A 24674-nucleotide genomic window follows, 5' to 3' on the forward strand; every position below is an offset into this window, starting at 1 on the left:
TTAAAGATGAATATAGCAATCAGAAATTTCCAAAATTTCTACTGCAAGTCATCCAAAATGTTTGTTTGCTTAGAGACCTATCCTATTTCCAATAACTCTGGAACAATACAATCATGGATAATGTTCATGGATCCAGAGTACAAACTATGAATAAAAAACACAAAAAAGTTAACAGCAGCTCAACAACCACTTGGCCATTGGAAAATAGCCTGATTTTCAGTGACTTTCAGAACATCATCTGTGGGGAAACTGAACAGATGTTCTGATATATGGTATTGTTTAATAAAAAAAATCTAAATGCACTTGCTGTGCCCAATATTATAAGATGAGCAAAACCTGTCCTGCCTCAACTAGCCAAATTGTATGCTATGAAGTTGATAACTAGCAGCTTGACTTTATATCCAAAAGCCAACTGGTAACCAGTGCAGTGGACAGAGAGGTGGTATCATACGGCTGAATAAAAAGGAAACAAGATTCAAGGATTATGTCATTTTGTCAATTTAAATTTTATTTTCATGGGAATAAAAGTCCCAAAGAGTTTAGGGGGAAGAGAAAAGTGGCCTTAGAATAGTTTCCCTGAAATTAAAAGATGGTTGGCAAACAATCTTGGAAGGTTTTGAATCAATTCTCTGTGGATTGGGGGGTGTTGCCACTTTAATGATGCAGAAACTGAAATACAGTAAATCTGGGGAGAGATTCAATTGTAGTCATTTTCAGCATGGCTTATTAAAGGATGGTCATTCTTTCAGTTTGATTCAGCATAGTCCACTTAAAGTAGAAGCAATTGGATAATCAGACTTCTATTTTTGGAATGAGAATACATTTTGCTTTCCCCTCCCTCAAAACAGCAAGAACTGCTCAGTTTTTCATAATTTTTATTTGTTACCTCTTTGCATTGTTTTATTCTGCTATCAAAACAAGCTGATTGTGGAAGTGCAAATAAAGGGAAGAGAAAAAAATATAGGAGAGTGAAATGACAGTGAAATAAACATACAGTGATATTTATTTATTAAGATGATAGATGAAATAAATTGAGTTATGCTTATTTTATAATGGGAAGAAGTAATTTCAACCTTCCATCAGGAAACCAAAAGAGCTTTATTGATCTTTTGTCCTTTGGGTATAGCAACATGTAATAAAATAAAGACAAAATAACACAAATAGATTTTACAAGTATAGGCTTTTCTCATCTTCTCATAGCAGGTTTTCTGGTCATATGTCTAGACAGTTCATATCACTTGTTTTAAACAGATTCTCGGGCTTAAAAACTTACACATTACAAATTCATAAAATACAGGGTTGGAGGGTTATTCTACATTTTTCTCCCAGTTCAATTTCAGTTACTTTCTGGAATATATAACACTGCCTACTGCATTAATGCCTACTTTTAATCCTGAAAATGCATTGGGTCAAATTTGAATAGACATAGGAAACAAGTAAACAAAGTTTCTATTCGGCTTATTTCTTCTGTAGAGGAAATAGCAGTGTGTCTAAGTTTAATAGCATTTTTGGGTCTCTAGAAGGAAGCAGCTTAAAGCTCAATGCTTTTAAATCCTTCCGATGGTATTTTTGCAGCCTGGCAGTAAAGTTTAGACCAGTTTGTTCAACACAAAGTAAAAAGTAACATTTCTAGGATAGCATCCATATATTACTAAAACCCTCATCATTATGACCTTTTAATTGGGAGAAACTGTGTTATAGGTCAACAATTTTTGAACTAAGAACCTTCAAACGGACTAATTTGCAGAATATGTCTAAAATCTGGCACCCATGTCTCCCAAGATAATGACATTTGGGAAAGCTATGGCTGCTTCAGTGCTACTGGCTGCTTATCATATGATTTTCATTTTCAATGTTCCATGACAGTTTCCCAGCCACTCTCGCAATTCCTTGCTCCTTCTCCCACCTAGCAGCAATGACTTAACTGCCTCCCCATAGATGTTTTGGTTTTCACTATGACATCTGAGTCACTACAGCTCTTATATATAAAATTGTACACTAAATCAATGGATATGTGCCACGGTGACACAGTGGTTAGAGTGCAGTACTGCAGCCTACTTCTGCTGCCTGCCTGCTGCCTACAATTTGACAGTTCAAATCTCACCAGGCTCAAGGTTGACTCAGCCTTCCATCCTTCCAAGGTTAGTAAAATGACGACCCAGATTGTTGGGGGCAATATGCTGACTGTGTAAACTGCTTAGAGAGGGCTGTAAAGCACTGTGAAGCGATAAGTCTAAGTGCTAAGTGCTATATCCCATTATTATTACTTACCCATCATAATGCAAAAATAAATCTAAAATGCACAAAACCAGTTTTGGTTTTGCTTTCAAATATAAATTGAACCAGCTCTAAGTGGCAATATCATGTTATTAAAAGTTCACTGATTTCATTGGTCTATTTTATCTTTACCTGGAATATTGTGCTTTCCTGAAGATGTAATCATAACCGGATCAAGATGAGTTGATGAATTGGTAGATTGATAATTAATGAGTATCATCATGCTTAATGATTGTAAACTGCCTAGAATTCCTTATGGCGAAATAGGTGGCATATACATTTAATAAATAAATGTGAGTTCAAATCACAGTTCAAATCAATTGTGTTGATAAGAGAGGACTTGTAAGCACATTTGAATGGCTCTGAACAACTCCAAACATTCCTCCCTATTGGCCATGTTTTTCAAGGGTCACATTTTCCCTCATCTTATGCTGTGGTCTTGGATTTACTTTACTCCATCCTATTTTTTCCCCTTCCATGCAGTCTTGTCAAATTCTTGGGAAACTGCCTGGCCCTGCAGTATTATTGGCCCCACAGTTTTCTTGGCAAAGTTTTTCAGCAGTATTTGCCATTGCCTCCTTCCTAATGTGAGAGAAAGTAAGTGACCCAAGGTTGCCCAGCTGGCTTTTTGCCTAATGCAGGACTAGAATTCACAGTCTCCTGGTTTTTAGCCTCATGCCTTAGACTGGCTGAGGAACTCTGGGAGTTGAAGTCCACAGCTCTTAAAGTTGCCAAGGTTGGAGACCACTGCCTTAGACTACAGAAAACTGGCTCTCATCCTACCCCATAATAGAATACTTTATATATTTTGTGTAAATTAGGACAGTTTAATTCTCATTTAATCACACTGCTTATTTGTCTTTATTTCTCTAACATAGCTAATCCTTTTAAATAATGAATATTATCTACATTTAACTAAAAAATAATTAGCAGCCATACAGACTTTGTTCTAGAAACAGTGCATCACCTGCTGAAATATTTTTTGCTTTTTTTCTATTTTTGTATGATATATTATTTGAATTTTGGCAATTCACATATTAATTAATATGAATACACACAGCTGGTTTCTGGGGTGATAGCATATCCAGTGATTGCAAGATTAAATTGATTTAGACATTACAACTAATCAATCGGATCCTCTGTGCCATAACTTTGTAGCTTAATCAAGCATTTTATAGTTTCCAGTTTTGGGCTCTGCCATGGCTTGTGCCATGGAGAACATGGCATTTTAAACCTGGGAAGGAAATCCATTACATCATAAGCATTCATTGAATGCAGGACTGATATGTTTGCCTCTAAAATTATGACCATTCCTCTTATGCCATATCTCCATTACTCCTAAACTATACTATAAATATGTTCTGACAGCTTCTTTTTTACTGTTGGGTCCAATAATGCCGCTTCATCTTTCTTCCAGGCCATGAATGAGTCAGATTCAAACTAGATTTGTGGTGCCTATGTTAAAAGTCACATGTTGATATTAAAAGTCATGAATATCTTTTAATTAAATAAATATTATTTTGCCTTTATTCTAACACTGACAAAGACCTTGTCATCCCTTACCTTAAGAGGAAAGTCAATCAACTGGCAATTACTGAGAAAGGAAAGATATGGATTTTTAGTAGGGTGGAAAAATTCATGCTGGCATGGTTTCTGCTAAGGCAAGGATTGGTAGAGAAAATATGGTATTGGGGGGAATGCCTAAAGTATTAATTAAATATTTCCAAAACATTATTGATATAAGCAATTGTTAAAGCCAAGGCTGTCTTGATCAGGAGGTGTTTTCTACTGTTTTCAGTAGCGAATACATTTTTTTTTGCCCTGGGTTGTCTTTTTTTGCCATTTGTTGCCTTTGCCATAACACAAAGCAAACAGGCAAAATACAAAGAACGCATAAGTCCATTATACATGTACCTAAATCAATACTATTTACTTAGTGCTAATGCACTAACTAGATTACAAGAATTGATGCAGTGGTAATCAATACCAAAAGTGAATAATACTATGAAAGATCTTTGAAAAAAAATGTGCTATGTTTTTAATTTGTATTAGTTAATTACATCAGCATTTATCTCTATTTTTCCTTACGTAATCTAACATTAGCATAATCTTTTTGCTTTTCCTTTATCAGTAAATGAACACTACGAATTTCTGGAAATACGGGATACTAAATTCATAGCTGATGCTATAAATATTTACTGTATATTTAACAATTATTTCTATTGACCTGAACTGGTTTGGAGACACACTTCCTATTTTATATACTTGTTGAATTCAAAATAACCACTGTGTAAGAACTCTTTTAATTTTGAAATATCTTACTTTGAATACAGAATTTTTGCATTTTTATTGATTTAATAGAGATGCTTTCAATTTATATAGCCATTACCTCATAAAACAACTCTGGTTGATTTACCACAAATAAAACAATACAAAATATAATATAAATATCACATAGAGCAATCAGGAGAACAAACCAGTCTAAATAAAGTAGCATATCACAAATTTCCACTAACACTCCAGTTCCATGCCCAGGAATATACATCATAAGATTTCATGATAATGAGAGTTATTATCTTCACAATACAATGTAAAATGTGCAAAACAGTTGTGGTATTTTCCCACAATATTTGTATAAAATACAATATTCAGTTCATGAAGCATGTTACTTTAGTATTTAAATAATGCATACATGAACAGGATTAAAACCATTAAACTACTTATTTAGTTTTTTAAAATGCCATTTAGTTCAAGTTCATACAGATTTCTTTCAGAATGGTGTGTAATGCATTGTTAATAAAATCATCCTTATGGAGCAGATAGTTTTGGCACTGATGGTTAATTATTTTCATGAGTATTATGACATAATTTAGATGTTAGTTTGAGAGTTTAATTTTTTTTAAGCACTTACCATAATTTGTATTAATTTACCTCTGGTCATATGTGCTATGTTGGGTGTACATACACTATATTGCCAAAAGTATCCGCTCACCCATCCACATAATCAGAATCAGTTGTGAGCGAATTTTGGCAATATAGTGTAGGAAAGCAAGGTTCAGAGCTGATCAACTGTAAGGTCATTCAGTTATTTGAGAGGGATTTTTAAAAAACTTTTTTCTGTTATACTGTATTTATGTTTTGGTTTTGTTCTATGCTTTTAGTTTTGTATAGATTGCCTTGTGCATTTTTATAAGCCATAAAATGGGTTATTCATAATTAAAACTAATTCTTACTCAAAGCAATAGTGTTCATTTAAAGTAACAGGATTTTTTTTGTTAAAAACCAAAGAAATACATTAATTTGAAGACCCATATTGTAAAGATTAGTTGTAGAGTAGCTTCACAGATTATTGCATGAGCAAGTAAAATGCAATTTAAATTTGAACAAGGAGGAAATGAGTTTGTATCATCACATTCCAGTTTTGACCTACATCAGATGCAGGTTTTTTCCCCCCTAAATGAGTCACAAATGGACTTTGTACTTTCACTCAAGTGCATGAAAGGAAGAAATAAAAGTAAGCCACATACCAGTAAAACATTTACTGAACTACCATATTTGTGAGATTTGTCACTGGAATTTGGCAGTGAATATGTGTATGTTTAATCCAGAGATAATTTAATTTTCCATTTTGTCTGCCAACTGAATAGTTTAGGGAGTCTTGAGGTGAGGAAGTGAAACTCAAATATATAATTATCACATATAAATTAAATGATACAAATACTCTCCATGGCAAGTTGCTTGAATAAGTGGCTTTGAAAGATTTAACCTTTGAAATGGCAATTAAAAATGCTTTAAGGCTGCCTTGATCCATTTAGTGTAAATAGCTGGAATCCAACCATATACTTGCCATTGTGCACCCTTCACTCTGGAGCCTCATGGCCTCTTCAGCCTAATTTTAAAACTAATTTCTAAACAATTAGCTCAGACCTTTGGCAACACAAATGTGTTCTTTCCCTAAGGACCTTCATTGTTCCAATTGAGCAAAAAAGCAGGTAAAGAGAAATAGAAAGCACTTAAGAGGAAGTGGTTTGTTATTACTTCTCTTCGGGGTGGTGGGTTTTTTTTTTTTTAAACTTCTCATTTAAGCTACAGGACATTTCAAGATTTCTTGATGGTCTCCGATCAGGTACTAAGCAGGTCAGACCTTCCTTAGCATTCTGGAATTGTCAAAGTCTGCTGTAAAGAAAAGCAGAATAGAACGAATGGATGAGATGAATAAATAAATTAAATAAAGTTTTAATGCATAAAACAACTACGGCCTTTTGAAGTGCACCTGTGTTTGTCTGCATAAGGGAGGAAAGTATTTTATACTGCCTTTGGCTGTTACAATCAATACAATCTTGTCTCAGCAAACCCTCTGCATCCTTAGAATCTCCTCAGAAATTTGGATTTCTTTTGAAGCTTATTCGGAGAGGGAATGAGGATGGGAAAAGTAAATTGCAGATTCTGGGCCAGTATTTATTAGAATTAGATAATGGGGAGTGGGATTTCACACCTTCCTTTAAAATGATCTTCCAATAGACCGAGAACCTTTCAAATCAAGACCAAAACCTCCTGGAATAATTGATACTCAGTGGTATAGTTAACTCTCCTAATTGAGGGTAAGAGGATGCTAAAATGTTTTGAACATCTATTAGTCACACATTTACACATAGCAAGAGATTATAGGAGTTGAATTTTTGAAAATCCAGTTTTTCTGTTCCTGGTCAAATGCAGAATTTAAGTTAGATGTTATTGCAGAAATGCAGCAATTAAACATCACATACACACAGTGCCAGATTTAGATGAAAAGAGGCCCTAGGCTATTCCACTTAGGCCCTTTCACCTCCCATTTTTAAGTTTGTAAATTACATGAGAGACAATAAAATACATCATTACTGTGATATATATCAATATATATCAATATATATAGCTGGCCTCCCGATGGAGGGCAGCTCTGCTCTGCGGCAAAGGCAGCGAGGCCAGCCGCCTCCCCTGCTGCGCTCAGCTGCCTGGCTTGGCCCACTCGCCCACACCTGCCTGGCCGCTGGTGGGCTCCGCGTCGACGGGGCGGCTACTGGGAGCGGCCGCGCCTCTCGCCCGACCGCCGGTGCCGGGAACATGGGCGGGCTCCCCAACTGCCACGGCGCTGGAACGATCTTAACCAATACATTTTTATATTTGTTTATTAGTCATATGCGTAGAATTTCTCCTTATTTTCGGTTCAGTGTTTTAGTGTTCACTGTTTTTAGAATAGTGTAATTTTAATTTTGCTAACAATTTGAATGTAAGCCCCTCTTGATCTTGAGGCCCTAGGCTGAAGCCTAGTTAGCCTGTAGGAAAATCCGGCCCTGCTACACATAATGATGTGGCTATGTATTTTAAAAAGTTCACTAGTATCTCTCCTTTTTTATTAATTTATAGTATAAAATAGAAAAATACAATAACAAATAGTAGGAGAAATAGGGGATGGAAAAGGGTTCAAAAATGTGACATTGTAATGTGGCTATGTATTTTGAAAAGATGACCAAATTCTTTTGGCAATTAACATTTTAAAAATTTGATTTACAGCTGAAATGTGAAACAATACAATTGTTATCATTACATTCTGGTTTGCTTTTTAAAGGACACATTCCCATTAATTTTTCAATAGGTCATGGCATAATACACCTTAATTTTAAAACTAATCTTTAAATTTAATAGTAAGTAAAAATGATGACTACAATATTGATTTTAGAAGACAGCTACATTTTTGTTATTTTTACATTATTATGTATAACTCCAGTCATATTCTAGAAATGAAGTATAAAATATATTCTCCAAAATGCTAAGTGATCTCTGTTATGTGAAATAGAAATGAAGCATCAATAGTAAATAATTCAGCTAATAGATTATTATTGAATTGTCAATGCAGCATAACTACATTCTTTTTTAAGCCCAATTTACCAAGATATATTATAAGGGCAATTTGTCAGAAAAATATGTATTTCCTGTTGATGAATTACAGGATTGAAAACAAAACATATTATATGGTAATAAGCATTACAACATAAAAAGAGTTAGTTAAAATATTTCCAGACTAATCTATTTATTTATTTATTTATTTATTGTTAAACAATTTTTTCTGGTTGGAAATTCCGGGTGGCTTAAAAAATTAAACATCCACAGTACCCATAACAACAACAACGTCTCTGTGGCAGCAACAAACACAATCAAATAGCCACTTGATCAGTTCCATATAAGCCTGTGGTTCCAAGGCCCACTGGCAGAACCATGTCTTCTGGATCTTCTGAAAAAGTATCACGGTTAATCTTATATTTGGGAAATACTGTGTTTCCCCGAAAATAAGACAAGGTCTTATTTTCTTTCGACCCCCAAAATAAGCTCTTGGCCTTATTTTTGGGGAGGTCTTATTATTTTTGAGGTGCATGAGGCAGCGAGCATAGTCACCTCATGGCTACTGCTATGTTGCAATATTTTCAGGGAGGGCTTATTTTTAGGGGAGGCTTTATTTTAGTGCATGCACTCAAAAGCCCGATTGGGCTTATTATCCGGGGAGGTTTTATTTTCGGGAAAACAGGGTAATATTTCATAAGGAGGGAGAAATAACAGGGAAATAACATAGTTCCACTATGCACACAGACATACAGTGTATGCATACACTATGCATACAGTCCCATGACAGATTGGACCTGCAACATACTTTGCCTTCCTGTTTTGGTGGCCAGGTATATGTAAGTGGGGAGAGGCAGCCCTATAAATAACCTGGCCACAAGTCATGTAGGGATTTAAAAGGGATAACCAACATGTTGAGTTGGACCTAGAAGCAAATCGGCAGCTCCCACAAAAGAGATGACACATGCACAAATCTAGATTTCCACAAAACTATGCAGGCTGCTGCATTTTTAACCAACTAAACTGGTACTTTCAAGGGTGGTCCTATGTAGAATGTGTTACAGTTTTCCAAATGGGAGGTAACTAAAGCTTGAGTATCTGTGAGAAAGGCATGTTGGTTCAGGAATTGACATAACTATCATACAGCTCTCAGGTGTACAAAGGCCCTCCTGGCCATAGCTGTCACCTGGTTCTTGAGCAGAAGTCGGGAGCCCAGGAGAACACCCAGACTATACACTCTGCCCAACTGGGACAGTACAACCATGTTGTAGCCAAAGATGGTAATTCTCCAGGAACCAAGAAGTCCTGAACTCAAAGCCCCTGTATTTCGCCAGGTTCCGTTCCTGTTGCTCCTCATACAACTTCCAGGTACTACGAAAAAGTGGTCAAGCCATTATTTAACTCATCATTTGCAGAAATGTACAACAGAGTATCATCTACATGATGAATAGTCTTACCTAGCAGCTTTACGTAGATATGAAAAGAGTGGAAAAAGCACCAACTTCTATGGAACTCTTGGAGCAGGGGTCACAGGTTAGACCTTTCCTTCCCAATCAACACTGACTGAAAAGAGTCTCTGAGGAAGGAAGTGAACCAGACAACATAGTGATTCCCCTACCCAACCCCCAGAGCTGCTCCAGAAGGATACCCCAAAGTATCCTTCGGTATTAAAAACTATGGAGAGGCCAGGTAGAACAGGAATGTACTACTCATATCTTGCTCCCACCAGAGGTCATCAAAAAGTAGCTGAGGAAGCCAAACACACTACAGAATGCTGTTGTAGCTGCCAGCCAGTCACCATGTGCTGTACATTCTTGTAGATGCCATCTTTGCCACTTCCACCACATTCCAAGTCTGGGGCTTCCATGCTCCAAAGTATAGCAGCCTACCATTATTAATTACCTGTTTTGCTATTTCTTTGTCTGTGTAGCAGTGGTGAAATCTAATTTTCCCCTCATCGGTTCTGTGGGCATGGCTTGGGGGGGGGGTCATGTCACTGGGTGGGCGTGACCAACTTTTTTTTCACTTTCAGCTATTTTTTTTAGCTTTTTAAAGCAGTTTGCCCAAACCGGCAGGGAAAAGTGCTTTAAAAAGTGAAAAAAATAGCTTCCAATGATCACACAGCTCAGCTGTGAGCTGTGCAATTGTCAGAAGCTATCTTTAAAAGCTTTTTAAAGCATTTCCCCCTGCCGGTTCACCCAATGCTTTAAAAAGTGGGGAAAAAGCTTCCGACGATTGCGCGGCTCACAGCTGAGCCACACAATTCTCGGAAACTTCATTTTTACTACTGGTTCGCAGAACCAAGGACAATCGTCCCTAACGGTTCGGCCAAACCAGGAGGATTTCACCCCTACTATGTAGACTCCAAGAAGCCATCTGCATCTATACAAATAAGATAAATATTGTTTTGCAGGGATGTTGGACTTCAAACCAGTATCAGCCATGTAGTTTGACAATATTATTAGAAGGGTAAACAGTAAATGAGCCTTAAGATATTTATATATAAAGTAAGTATTTATCAAAAAATTTATTCAGTCGTTCGCAAACATACTTTAGAATCTTATTTGCTGGCATTATATTCACATCAGTGGTGGGTGAGTTTAGAAATATTTGAAATATTGAAAAATATATTTTTACTAAATATTTATATTTATTTGTTAAATAAAATAAATATATATTTATATGTTAAATAAAAAACAAATGTATATGTAAAAATAAAAAATATCAATAATACCATGTAAATTATATATTTACTATAAATTTAATAATACTGTCTTGCTTTTAAAATCTAATAAAATTGTTTTCAAAACTCTTGTCAATATTCCTGGTCTCCTACCTACCACTTTGTCAGCTACTGAAGTTCTGTCATTTTCACTGTCTTCTCTGATTTGCTGAAACAAATGTAGGGTTGTTTTTTTTTGTTTTTTTTTTTGCAGACTTTTTCAAGAAATATCTCTTACTGTGGAGCTCAAGATGATGAGTATCGGGTGGAGGTTACTACAGCTTTGCAGCGAATTGACTTATTCACACAGCAATTCAACACTATCCTCTTAACTTCTATATCTGTCTTCATTAAAGGGGATCTTACTATAGCAAATCTTGGGACATCTGAAGGACACTTTATGCAAGTAAGCAATATTATACTACTTGTTGTTGTTTTTACAACAAATTCAGTCAGTAAATGCTAAGGATGGGAAGGAAAGGAATCATCCTTGAATGGGAAAGTCGATCCTAAAATTGTAAACAATAATACAAGTTACGATGAAGAAAACAAATAAAATGCTCAGTTTAAAACCAGTAATTTATTTGAAGTAATGACATTATTTCCTCTATAGTGGAATACTTCCTACATTATCTTTTGTTCAATTTAGCATCCACTGTTTCTGGCTTTGCTCTCAGGTTCTAAAGCAATCTCTTATGATACAGGTAGTCCTTTGGATAGGACAGCAATTGTCTGTCATGGGTACAGGGTGGCTCAGTGGCTAAGATGCTGAGCTTGTCGATCAGACAGTTGGCTGTTCAGCGGTTCAAATCCCTAGCACCGCATAACGAATGAGCTCCCATTACTTGTTCCAGCTTCTTCCAACCTAGCAGTTTGAAAGCATGTAAAAAATCCAAGTAGAAAAATAGGGACCACTTTGGTGGGAAGTTAACAGTGATCTGTGCACCTTCTACATTTAGTCATGCCGGCCATGTGACCAAGGAGTTGTCTATGGACAGTGTTGGTTCTTTGGCTTAGAAATGGAATGAGCACTGCCCCTAGAGCCGTAAATGACTAGCACGCATGTGCTGGGGAACCTTTACCATAATATCATATGACTAAAATCCTTAACAAGGACAAATCCGGTAGCCCCAGTTCCTGTTGTTATACAAGGACTATATGGGTCACTAAGCAAAAATCTTATGTGATTGTAACTTTTAAGTTATTGACTTTGCTTGTGAGAAGTCAGCAGAGAATGTGAGAAATTGTGATGACATGACTGTGGGAACATTGTGACAGCCAGATCTCTGATGACAGTCACAAGTCCCACTCATTCAGTGCCTTTATAACTTCAAAGAGCTGTTGGATGAACTACCTGTATGCCACCACTTTATTAGTGCTCAGATTCAGAAATTCTCCAAGCACCTGTAATTCTATTTTCTTTAACGGTGTTTTATTCATGAGTTTAATCAATTGAATTAAAATAACTATTTTAGGGAAAGAAAAAAACTTCTTTTTCTAAAGTAAGAAGTAGTATGATATAATGATCCTGCTCTTCAAAAAATGAATGAAAATGTTCTATACCATAGCATGGTGGGAGATACAGTATATCTGAATTTTTAAATATCTTGAAATAAATTTAAAATTTTGTCTTTTTAAAGGTACAGCTAAACCATTCTATTTAGATATTAGTTTCTAGCATTGAAAGTTTAGATGAGTGCAAGCTCTTGAAATCCATTTTTATAAGTTGAATAGCTTGTTCAAATAGTAACAAGCATATTTAACTATTGCAGGCTGTAGCTCTTCAGTTGATTTGCAAAAGAAGTCAGCAGTTGTGTGGACAAATAGTAGGGTAATATATTCAGTGAACTGCTTTATGATTAAATGTGATATGGGGAGTAGAATTGTAATTTGCTATAGTTTCCTTTAATGTGCCAGTCCTTGATGTAAAATATTTTTATACCCTCCACAGAAATAAAAATCAGAGTTTCTTATTTCAGAATAGAATAGTGTTCTTACTCATTTCTATCATAAACCAGATCATTTCATACATTTTATCCCCACTACACTGAACTCTAGAAAATATAACACAATACTTCCAGAGCACGTTTCCTTTGGTAAGGCCAGTCAAGGGACTAAAAAGAATGCTATTGTCTGAAATATATTGTGCCATTAGCAGGAATGTCTATATCCACTGTATTGAGTTACTGAGCAAAAATTGTCTTCAATATTGTATTTTAATAACCTGTGGAGTCTTCCCCTCCTCCTCCAATTTTGTTAGAAGAGTCTGACATATTCAAAAGTCCAAAACATATGAATTGCTTTTAATACTTAGTAACATCCTATCTCTTTTTAATATTTTGTCTTGTGATACATCTTTTAGGTATAAAAAATAAGAGAAGGGATGTGAATATTATAGAACATATATAGGCTTTCCTTTATATTGTTAAGCAAATAGTTCCATGGGTAATAGTTTCAAATGTATTCTCGCATGCTATTTCTTGTGATTATCAATAATAAACAAAATTTAAATGTGGTATCTTGTTACTAGAGTTGCTTAACCTCAGGGTACGGACAATGGTTATATATTAGAACAAATCAAATACTCTAACACTCTGTTTAGATATGATAGTATAATTATTAACAAAATTAACAACAATATATCATTACTACAGAACTGCATAATTAATATGTTATTAGCAGGTAAGCTGTGCAATGGACTTTTTTTGTAAAAACTGTAATAAGGAGATGAGGATTTTATTTTAAAACAAAAAATGAAAAATAGCAGCTGTCTATAAAATTCTGTTACAATTTCTTAATTTTCGTGTTTGAGCTTTCTGCTAACCATTAGGACCTATGGAGTGCTTAACTGTAACAACTACCCTGATAGTGCAGTCCTATGCTAGTTTCTTCCCAAATATTCCTCTGCTATTCATTGAGTTTCTGATGTAACTGTGCATAGGGTTGGGACACAACTTAGCTTTGATTATGATAGTGTGCATATTTTACGAGACAGACATTCTAACATTTAACATTTTTATTGGGTTATATAATAAAATAAGATACAAAATACAGATATAAATAGGTGGGGAGGAAGAGGGGGAAAGACGTAAGGAAGGAAGGTATTTTTCCATTGGGGCCAAAAGGAAAAATTCTGGTTTCATCTTTATCTCCATTTTCAAAATTTTCTGTATTAAAATATGAATCATATTCCCAAAATGTATTTTTGCTTTATCACATGTCCACCATAGATGATAAAAAGTCCCTTCTTTACTTTTACACTTCCAACATTCATTTGACATACCTTGATAAGTAAGTATAAGTATAATCTTTATTGTCATTGTACTTAAATACAACAAAATTGGTTTTAACCTAATTGGTGCAAAATTATAACAGAAACGAAAAAAGAAAGAAAAAGAAAGAAAACTAGCATGTGCATGGAGTGATTGTGGTTGTATTTAAAAGTCTCACTGCCCAAGGATAGAAACTATCTTTAAACCTGTTTGTTCGGCTGGCTATACTTTGATGTCTTCTGCCTGATGGTAGAAGTGCAAAGAGACACTGACCAGGGTGTGAATCATCTCTGAGTATCTTCCTTACTGTGCTAAAGCAGCGAGAACTGGCAATGTCATCCAGTGGTGTCAGAGGACAACCAATGGTTTCTTGTGCCGAATTTATCACTCTCTGTAGTGCCTTCCTGTCTGCAGCTGTTAAACCAGTATACCATACTGTAATACAATATGTGAGACACTTTCTATGGTGGACCGATAGAAAGAGGTCATCAGCCGTTGTTCCACCTGATTTTTTCGCAGGACTCTAAGGAAATGAAGTCTCTGTTAGGCCTTCCCAATCACCAGAGACGTGTTGTTTTTCCAGGTGAGATCTTGACTAATAAAAACTCCCAAGAATTTAAAAGAGGAAACCCTCTCCACACAGCCCCCATCGATATATACTGGGGCAGGTTCCTCTCTGTGCTTCCGGAAATCTAGCACCATCTCCTTTGTCTTACTAGTATTTATATGTACATTGTTTCTTGAGCACCATGCGAATACCTTCTGGACTTCTTCCCTGTATGCTGATTCGTCCCCTCCAGTTATGAGACCCAGCACTGTTATGTCATCTGCAAACTTTATTATGATGTTGGATGGATCAGAGGATATGTAGTCATATGTATACAGCGAGTACATGTATGGGCTGAGCACACAGCCCTGAGGGGAGCCTGTTCTGAGGTTCAGCGTGGAAGATGTAAAGGACCCAACCCTTATTGTTTGTGGATGATCTGTCAGGAAGTCTTTGATCCATTCACAAGTGAGGGGAGGGAAATTCAGGTCTTTATGCTTCTTAGATAACTTATCTAGTGTTAAATACCAACAATACAACATCTTATAGAAATTTTCTTTTAATTATAATTTAATGTAAATTTTAAAACCTTCATCCACATATTTTCCCATAGTTCAAGCATCACAGGACAAAAACTATTTTTTTCTTGTTTTCCTGCTGTAAATTTAGGTGTGTCTTATAGTCTGGTGCATGTTATAGTCCAAAAAATATGGTACTTTACATCTGAATGCTAACATTTTTGCACTGCCGACATTTTTTTCTAGCAGGTCTCTGAGGTCTTTAAACACTTGTGGGACAAGCATAACCTTTGCCGATGAGCATCTATTCCCTACAGCATTAACATGTCAGGGAAAGAAACTTTTACTGACAGAATTTCTGTGTGTCAAGCAACTGAGTTTGACAGTTGTAATACCCAAGTGTGCAGCAGCAGAAAACAAAAGTAGAACAATGGTCTTGAGATACTTTAAAATTTTTAGTCATATTGTAATCTGCATTCAAACAACATGTGCTGCTGATGAATCATATCTCTGTCAATTAGGCCACATCAATACAAAAAACCCAGTTTTTAAATAAAAACATTGAGACATTAATTTACAATAATCTAACTGGCTGGAATATCTGTATTATTAAAATTAATATTACTATTTTTTCCCTACCAAAATAACAGAGTTAATAAAAGACCACCAGATGTCTATTCTGTCCATAGGTATTACCTACCTAGAAATACCCCAATAATATTAGATAAATCAAACATATCAGTATATTAGCTGCAAATCAGAAAACAAATTTTCAGTTTGTCTAATTTTTCAAAATGAAAAAAGGATACTAACACTTTATCAAACATTGCATATGTCTATGTAATATATACTGAACTAGTGAAAACATCCTTTCCAATTAAGATCTTCTATTTTTATATTGAAGATCAAGTCACTACAACCAAAAAAACAATAAATGTTTATACCAGCTGCTAAAGGTAATTAAGTATCAGTCTTGGAAATAGATGTAGTATTTAAAATATAGACAGCAATCTTACACTTTTATTTTTTTAGAGCCTAATTGTATTGGGAGTAGGGAATTTTTTTTTTCCTGTCGGAACACGTGCTACATAGTCATGTACATAATTGTTTTGGCTAAAACAAAAGTGTGAAAACTTTGTACTGGTCCTTAAATATCCTTGACTTCAGAGCTGATAAAATATTGTTGAGTTTCTGTTACAAAACAGACTGCTAATAATTTGACTAAGACAGCTGTCATGCATGAGAAAGAAAAAAAACTTATTCTATATCCACCCTAAGCTGTATGACAAGTTGTCTTGCAGATTTTCCCTTTTCTTTCCATTCCCTCCTCCCATCCACCCCCAACATGATTTTGCAGCTGTTTCTGCTTCTTACAGTTGTAATTGTGGTTGGTGCTTGGCTGGGAACACAATCTCAGTACAGCTGTTGAGTGCTAAGTGAATTTGGAAATTTTTCCGTGGTTAAATAAAAAGAATTATAGTATTTCAACCAGCAATATTATGAGTGTGTAAAAGTTGAGTTTTGTCCATTGAAGGCTAATCAACAAAGTTCTATGTTCCTTTGAATGATGTTCCTAAAAATGGCTATAATCTGTCTGATCATATCCTCATTGTCTGTAATGATGATCAATGATATTTTAAGTGTCTATTCTTTCACTGGAATTATAAATTTTATCTGTCTCAGTGTTTTACAGATGTTTAGGAATTTTGCACATGAGAAATAAGACCATTGTAAGACATGATCTTATAAAACATAAAATGTACATCATTGGATTTACTGTTGTGTTGGACTGATCCTTTGCTGCTAATATAGCCATAGTTTTCATCTGTATAGAATAGTCAATCTTATCTACTTCTTTCATTTAAATTGCTGTACAATTATCTTCATGAAACAATTGCTTTATTTGAATAGTGTATGCTTAAATTATGTAAAATTTAATGATAATATCAACAAACTTAGTCCAAGTAAGTGAATTGTCCAATAATTAAGCCATTCCGGAGATTATGAGAGATATTGTAGGTTGGAGTGCTCAGCATGAGAAATGTTGAAATAAAACCAATTCTTGAAGCAACTATTTTTTCTAATAATAATATTAAAATAGTTACAATCCTCAAAACAATACCATTATAGTGAATGGATTAGAAATGTGTATAGTTAAAGTGATCTTCAAATGTGTTAATTTTAGAAGGATATGGTAAAAAAGTTGTGAAATATAATATAATTTGAGCATATATCTTCTGGATAGTGGTTTATAGCTGCCGGTGATCCATAAAAAAACCCAGGCAGAGTTTGATTTAATTTTAAGCTCCTTATGTTTATTTTAAAAAGTCTGAAATTGGTGGTTGCCAGTGTTGATCCTCATTGTGATAAAAAGTTACTATGTACAGTTTTATTAAACAGCAAAAATTTACTTCATTCACTTTATTAAAATAATGATATGCAGGCACATGTAGGGTTTAATTGGTAATTCAGACTTTGCATGTATATTAAGATAAATTGATAGTAATAAAATGCTGCAAAGAATTTATCTGGTAGCCGTGCACTCCTGGCTGATTACTTACTTTCATTTTAAGTGGAACATTAATCTTTTGCTCCTGTGTCATCTTCAGTACTTGCCATCTCCATAGACAGCAATTATTGAGATATTCTGAGTTGCCGTGAAAAGCTGCTATATATATTTGTTGATTTGTTGACTATAATTATGTTATAGTGCCAAAATGAATATATCAGCAGAAATTGCATTATAAATCTAACTCATCCATTTAATCAGAAAAGTTTGGTATATTCTTTATGGCATTAAGTCCAACATAAATAATTTAGTATGAGGAAATCCTATATGAGGAAATCACCAGAACTGGCTAGATCAATCATTTGGCAAGGTTATTTGTTACATCAACTTTTTCTATGGGTATCAGGATCTGGTTAGTCCCTGGACTGAAGGCTGCTCAGGAATTCCACATACTATTCATGAGACCCTTAAAAGAAAACAATGCATATCTTTATGACCACCCCTGGAAGCCTGAACTCGCACCTTAAATTAACGAACTTGCGCATTTTATAATTTCTTTCCTTTTCTTTTATCTTTTTCTTCCTCCTTTGCATGGGTTATGTATGAGATACGTATGAGATGATTGAATGGCCCACTTTTTATGATCATACTGTTGTAAATTTTGTGTTTTTTAACTTTTACGTGGGGACTGTTTGGGGGAGTGTTTGAGTATGTATGATTCGGAGGACCTGCCGGGAGTTGCGGGGGCCATGGGGGTGGCTGAGGGGACCAGAGACACGGGAGAGGGTCGGGGTATTGCGGTCGTAACAGGGAGGGGCAGATACGGCGGGGACTTTAGGGCAGGCCATTACCGGGGAAGGAGGGTTCGCTACATCACAGAGATCCCTCCTTCCGGCCCTAGGAGCCCCACTCCAAGACCAGATGGCGCAAGTAATCAGGACCCTGGTCTCAGGCTGTTGTCGCTAAATGCCAGGTCTGTTGTACATAAAGCACCTCTCGTCCGGGACTTAATTTTAGACGAGAGGGCAGACCTGGCATGTATTACTGAGACCTGGCTGGGCCCAGAGGGAGGAGTCCCCCTTGTAGAACTGTGCCCAGAAGGATTTCAGGTGCTGCATCAGCCGAGAGCCCAGGGAAGGGGTGGAGGTGTGGCCGTTGTTATCCGGGAGTCGTTAGTTCCTCGTAGGGTCCCTGCTCCGGAGATTGTCGGGTGTGAGTCTTTGCTGTTAAAGTTGGACCTCAAGGGTCAAGTGGGTTTGCTGCTAACGTACCTGCCTCCCAACAGCGTTGCAGCAGCCCTCCCCTCGCTCCTCGAGTCAGTAGCCGAGCTGGCGATTGAGTTCCCTAGGTTGATGGTCCTGGGGGACTTTAATTTGCCGTCGCTCGGTGAAAACTCTGATGGGGCGCAGGAGTTCATGGCTTCCATGACAGCCATGGGCTTGACTCAAGTAATCCGAGGCCCAACCCATTCAGCGGGACACATGCTTGACCTCGTATTTCTCTCGGAGCAGTGGATGTGTGATCTTGGTCTGAGGGGGAGTGACATCATACCCCTGTCGTGGTCAGACCATTGCCTACTGAGGCTCGACTTCCGGAGGCCAAACCCCCACTGTAGGGAGGAGGAACCGACCAGGTGGTTCCACCCCAGGCGTCTTATGGAGCCAGTAAGGTTCCAGACAGAGCTTGGGGTTATTCCTGATACTTTCGCCCACAGTCCGGTAGAGACTCTGGCTGCTGCGTGGCATTCGGCAGCGTCAGAGGCCCTCGACCGGATTGCGCCACTGCGGCCCCTCCGAGGCGGCGGATCCCGGAGACCTCCTTGGTTCACCGAGGAGCTCCGGGAGATGAAGCGCCGGAGGAGATGCCTAGAGCACCGCTGGAGGTCCGATAAGTCCGCAGCGAACCGAGCAATGGTAACCACCTGCACCAGGGAATATACTAGGGCACTTAGGGCAGCCAAAAGATCACACATAGCCTCCCTGGTCGCATCCGCTGAGTCCCGCCCAGCCGCCCTGTTTAGGATAACCCGCTCCCTACTGAACAAAAGGGAGGCGGGGGAACCCTTGCAGGGCAGAGCTGAAGAATATGCCCAATTCTTAGCGGACAAAATTGCTCGGTTTCGGACGGACTTGGACTCCACACCCGCAGTTCCAGCCGAGACTCAGGGGGATCAAGTTCAACAGCTCTGGGTTGAGTTTCAGGAGGTTACCCCCGGGGATGTGGACAAGGCCATGAGAGCTGTGAGTTCCTCCACCTGTGCTCTGGATCCGTGTCCCTCATGGCTGGTTTCTAACTGCAGTGAGGTGACACGAGGCTGGATCCAGGCGGTTGTAACCGCCTCTCTTCGGGAGGGGAACTTCCCCGCCGCACTAAAAGCGGCGGTGGTGAGACCCCTTCTGAAGAAGCCATCCCTAGATCCAGCTGTCCTTAACAACTACCGCCCGGTCTCCAACCTCCCCTTTCTGGGGAAGGTTGTTGAGAAGGTGGTGGCCTTCCAGCTCCAACGGTCCTTGGAGGAAGCAGACTACCTAGACCCCTTCCAGTCAGGCTTCAGACCCGGTTACAGCACTGAAACCGCCTTGGTCGCATTGATGGATGATCTTTGGAGAGCCAGAGATGAAGGACATCCCTCCATCCTGGTCCTCCTTGACCTCTCAGCGGCTTTCGATACCATCGACCATGGTATCCTTCTGCGAAGACTGCGGGAGGTGGGAGTGGGAGGCACCGTGTTACGGTGGTTCTCCTCCTACCTCTCGGACAGGTCGCAGTCGGTGTTAGTGGGAGGGCAGAGATCGTCCCCAAGGCCCCTGAAATATGGGGTGCCGCAGGGTTCGGTCTTATCCCCCCTACTATTTAACATTTACATGAAACCGCTGGGAGAGATCATCCGTAGGCACGGGATTAGATACCATCAATACGCGGACGATACTCAATTGTATCTGTCCGCCCCGTGCCAAATCAATGAAGCGGTTGACGTAATGGACCGGGGGCTTGAAGCCGTCATGGACTGGATGAGGATTAACAAGCTTGTGCTCAACCCAGAAAAGACCGAGTGGCTGTTGTGTTTCCCTCCCAAAAATTTGGCCACTAATCCAACACTCAGGCTGGGGGGTCAAATTTTACACCCCTCAGAGAGGGTTCGCAACTTGGGAGTCCTCCTGGATCCACAGCTGTCATTCGACCATCATATAGCGGCTGTGACCAGGGGGGCATTCGCCCAGGTACGCCTGGTGCGCCAGTTGCGACCCTACCTGAACCGGGAGGCCCTCACAACAGTCACTCGGGCCCTCGTGATTTCTAGGCTGGAATACTGCAACGTGCTCTACATGGGGCTGCCCTTGAGGTGCATCCGGCGACTTCAGCTAGTGCAGAACGCAGCCGCGCGAGTGATCGCGGGTGCACCCCGATTCACCCGCATTACACCTATCCTCCGCGAGCTGCGCTGGCTACCTGTCGATCTCCGGATGCGCTTCAAGGTGCTACTGATCACCCATAAAGCCCTACATGGCAGTGGATCTGGATACTTGAGAGACCGCCTTCTGCCAATTACCTCCCTACGACCTATAAGATCTCATAGGTTAGGCCTCCTCCGTACTCCATCGGCCAGCCAGTGTCGGCTGGCAACTACAAGGAGGAGGGCCTTCTCAGCAGCGGCCCCGACCCTTTGGAACGAGCTCCCCGTAGAGATTCGTACCCTCTCCACCGTCCAGGCCTTCCGCACAGCCTTGAAGAACTGGCTCGCCCGTCAGGCCTGGGGATAAGGACCATTACCCCGCCCGAATGTTGTATGCATGTTGCTTATTATTTTATTATGTGTTGTCGTCTTAGTGTTGTATTCCCCCCTCCCTGGTTGTCTGTGAGCCGCCCTGAGTCCCCTCAGGGAAAAGGGCGGCCTACAAATAAAATCAATTCTAATTCTAATTCTAATTTATACTATTAAAGCTCTGTTGGTATCCTGATGTTGGCCCAAACAGTGCACTATAAAGCAACAATTTTTGAATTAAGGTATCTAGAATCCATTAATTTAAAGAATGCATAAAATAATCTGGGACACATTCAATTCCCATCTATGGAATTGAAATTTTAACAAGTTTATTTGCAAAATGAAGGCTGTTGCAGCATCCCTGTGGTCATTTGCTTATGATTTCTGATATTCCCTGATTTCTGATCATACAAGTGAAATCAATTGGGAAACTCACAGAAAGCCAAAATTTGTTCTCACTCCCACTATGTTTTTCCTTAATTTAGTAAACAAAATTACTCCTGCTTTGACCAAAATGATTACAGAAAAACCCATTTGAAAAATCTTAAAATCTAATATAAAAAATAATTATTCAAATGGCTATTTAAACAAAATATGCCAACAGCCTAATTGTTCAATAACAAAAGTGCTAGGTGTACCTCCAATGCAACATAGTCCGTAGCATGTGGGCCAACTCATAAAAGAAAGAATTCTCTTCAGATTGATGTCTTTCTGAACTCTGACACATGTGAAATCTATGCATCTTTCCTTATCCTTGCATAGAAAAGGAAAACAAAGTCTCTTAAGTATTTTGGAACTATCACACATCATAGGTGAAAAGCAGCATTTTAAAAACATATTGGTATTCAAATGCAGCAATCATAAAATTGTGATACATTGTACCGTAATAATGGCTTTCACTCATTAGCAATCTGGGTACTACATTTTGTATAAACTGCAGTTCTAAAAAGTCTCAAAGGCAGCCCCAGGTTGAACTTGCTATGGCATAAATTGCTGTCAGCAAGATCTCTGATACCAGGAAGTGCCCTAGCTTAAGCTAGGCAAAGACTCCTAACCATTGTTTCAATCTGTTGTTCTAACAGGAACCAGGAGTCTAAAGAATTCCCATGTAACAGATTTGGTCCTCTATTGGAGAGGATGACAGTACTGAGAGGGCTAATTGGAACTGATAAGGAGCTGAGGTGTTTCTGGATTAACAGTAAATTTACCTTGTTGAGATTCAATTTAAGTTTGTTTGTTCCATGCAGTTTCTCATGGTCTCTGGGCTCCATGTGTAGATGTTTAAAGAATCTCTGGCCTGACTGAAGTGGTGATAAATTACTGGGTATTATCTGTATACAGATGATGCCTCATCCTGAATTGGTGAACAATCTCTCCCAATAGATTCATATGTTAAATACAAAACCATAAATGGAAAGTTTAGTCCATTCATATAGATTAATCTGTACTTGCATGCAGCTTTGAAATGTGTTCATTATTATATTTTTCACTCACTCCCCTTACTACAAAACCAACCAAAGACTTGATTGCTCTTTCATCACACTTATTGACTGGACTTGCTAGTGACTGGAATTGCCTAATCAGGTTACAGTAGAATCACCATAAAATGGTGCCTCTTCGTCCTAGAAATTGCAGATGGTTCAACGATATCAGGGTTGATGGTACAATACTGAAAGCCATCAGGAAGTCTAAAAGGGCAAGGAGGTTCTGAAGTGACGATCTATCAGAGTGACCAGTGTTTTTTCCATCCTTTATCTAGAGCTTTGATTCATAAGCTGCATTTGAGGAAATGTGAGTGTCCCTAACAGGATTCCTGATTAGCAGTTGCTGGAAAAGTCTGTTCTTTGCACCCATAGTAAGGATTTAGCCTTCAGCCTGCATTGCTAGGACAAAGTTTTGTGTGTTTATTTGCTACAAATTCCAAATTGAATAAAAGTGGGTACTTCTGAAACACCAGTTTACTGGCATCATGACAACAACAGGAAACACTTCTGGCAGAATATTATGAATGTGTTTTGGAGGTTCTCTGGAGATTAGGACTATTGCTCAGTGAAGAAATAATTTTTGGCGAGAAAAAGCCTGAATGACTGATAAAAAGGCATTCCTGGCATTTAGCAATGGATATGGAAGAGACAGAATATAACTGCAATAAAGGTATTTGCAGCTGTGGACTTACCTCTCGTAAATTCCAAGATTAATTTGTATTTTCATGCAGCTTTGCAATGTGTTCTTTGTTAGATTTTTTACTCTCCCTCCTGATCATAAAACCACAATAACATCTGAAATATGGTTTAAAAACCATGGTACTTAAAGATACACGTTTTTTAAAAAAAATTCTCTGCATTGTTACACAGTAAATTCAAGTTTATATTAATTGTTTCCCAATGTCCATAAAAGCGCCCCCGAAGCTAACAAACAATTCAAATATTTGTTTGTTGTTTGTTCATTCAAAAAAAATATATGCTACCCATCTCATGGCTCAAGGCGAGTCTCAGCAGCTTAAAACATAATAAAACATACAGATATAAAATAATTATAAATATAAAAATGAATTAAAATTACAAAAGATTAAAAAACCTAAAAAATAAACCAGACATATTTGGAGCAGAGGTGTGGTGGTTTCTTATCTATTACTGCACCAGTTACTTCCAGCCTCCAGCTTTTTCAGTGCCCCATGCCACTGCCATAGCCAAGTTTTAAAGCTTTTCCTAAAATGATTTTTAAATTTGTACAATTTTTACTGATTTATATAATTTTGCATTTTCTTTTTTTTTAGTCTTTATGCCCTGATGAGAAAAATTTATTGAAAATTTTATTCTTAGGCTATTTACAGACAGAGGGGTACTCATCAATTTCCTCTTATATCTAAAGCTACAGCAAAACCTCCAAAATAAGTTTCTAGACTGAGACTTGATAAAGCATGAAAGAATATTAGCTTTTTCGGTTGGGTTTAGAAAACTAATATGTAGCTATGTACCTGTCAAGGGTAGCAAACTCTGTCAGCCATGTTAGCTCCATATTAGCAGAACTGTTTGTGCAATTTTGAATGTCAGCACTGCATCGTCATAAAAATGCAGTTCTGTATCTATATAAATATAAAATGTTAGAACCATCCTGGCCCAGGAATTCTGGCACTTGAAGTCCACAAGTCATAAAGGGCCAACCACCTCTGATGTAGATGATTCATTAAGA

The 24674-nt window shown here is 37.9% G+C and overlaps 1 protein-coding gene across 3 annotated transcripts in view; it reads left to right on the forward strand.

The window, feature by feature from the left end:
• MET (MET proto-oncogene, receptor tyrosine kinase) overlaps positions 1-24674 on the forward strand; it is a 114326-nt gene that overhangs the window by 30179 nt on the left and 59473 nt on the right. For all 3 annotated transcript variants that reach the window (XM_014076682.2, XM_014076678.2, XM_014076679.2), the window contains one exon: positions 11088-11279. In XM_014076682.2, the coding sequence (XP_013932157.2) occupies positions 11088-11279 (192 nt within the window). The remainder of the gene's footprint in view (positions 1-11087; positions 11280-24674) is intronic.

The sequence above is a fragment of the Thamnophis sirtalis genome, unplaced genomic scaffold, assembly GCF_051295495.1.
Source record: "Thamnophis sirtalis isolate CommonGarterSnake01/CBP01778 unplaced genomic scaffold, rThaSir2_p1.2 scaffold_9, whole genome shotgun sequence".
Lineage (NCBI taxonomy): Eukaryota > Metazoa > Chordata > Lepidosauria > Squamata > Natricidae > Thamnophis > Thamnophis sirtalis.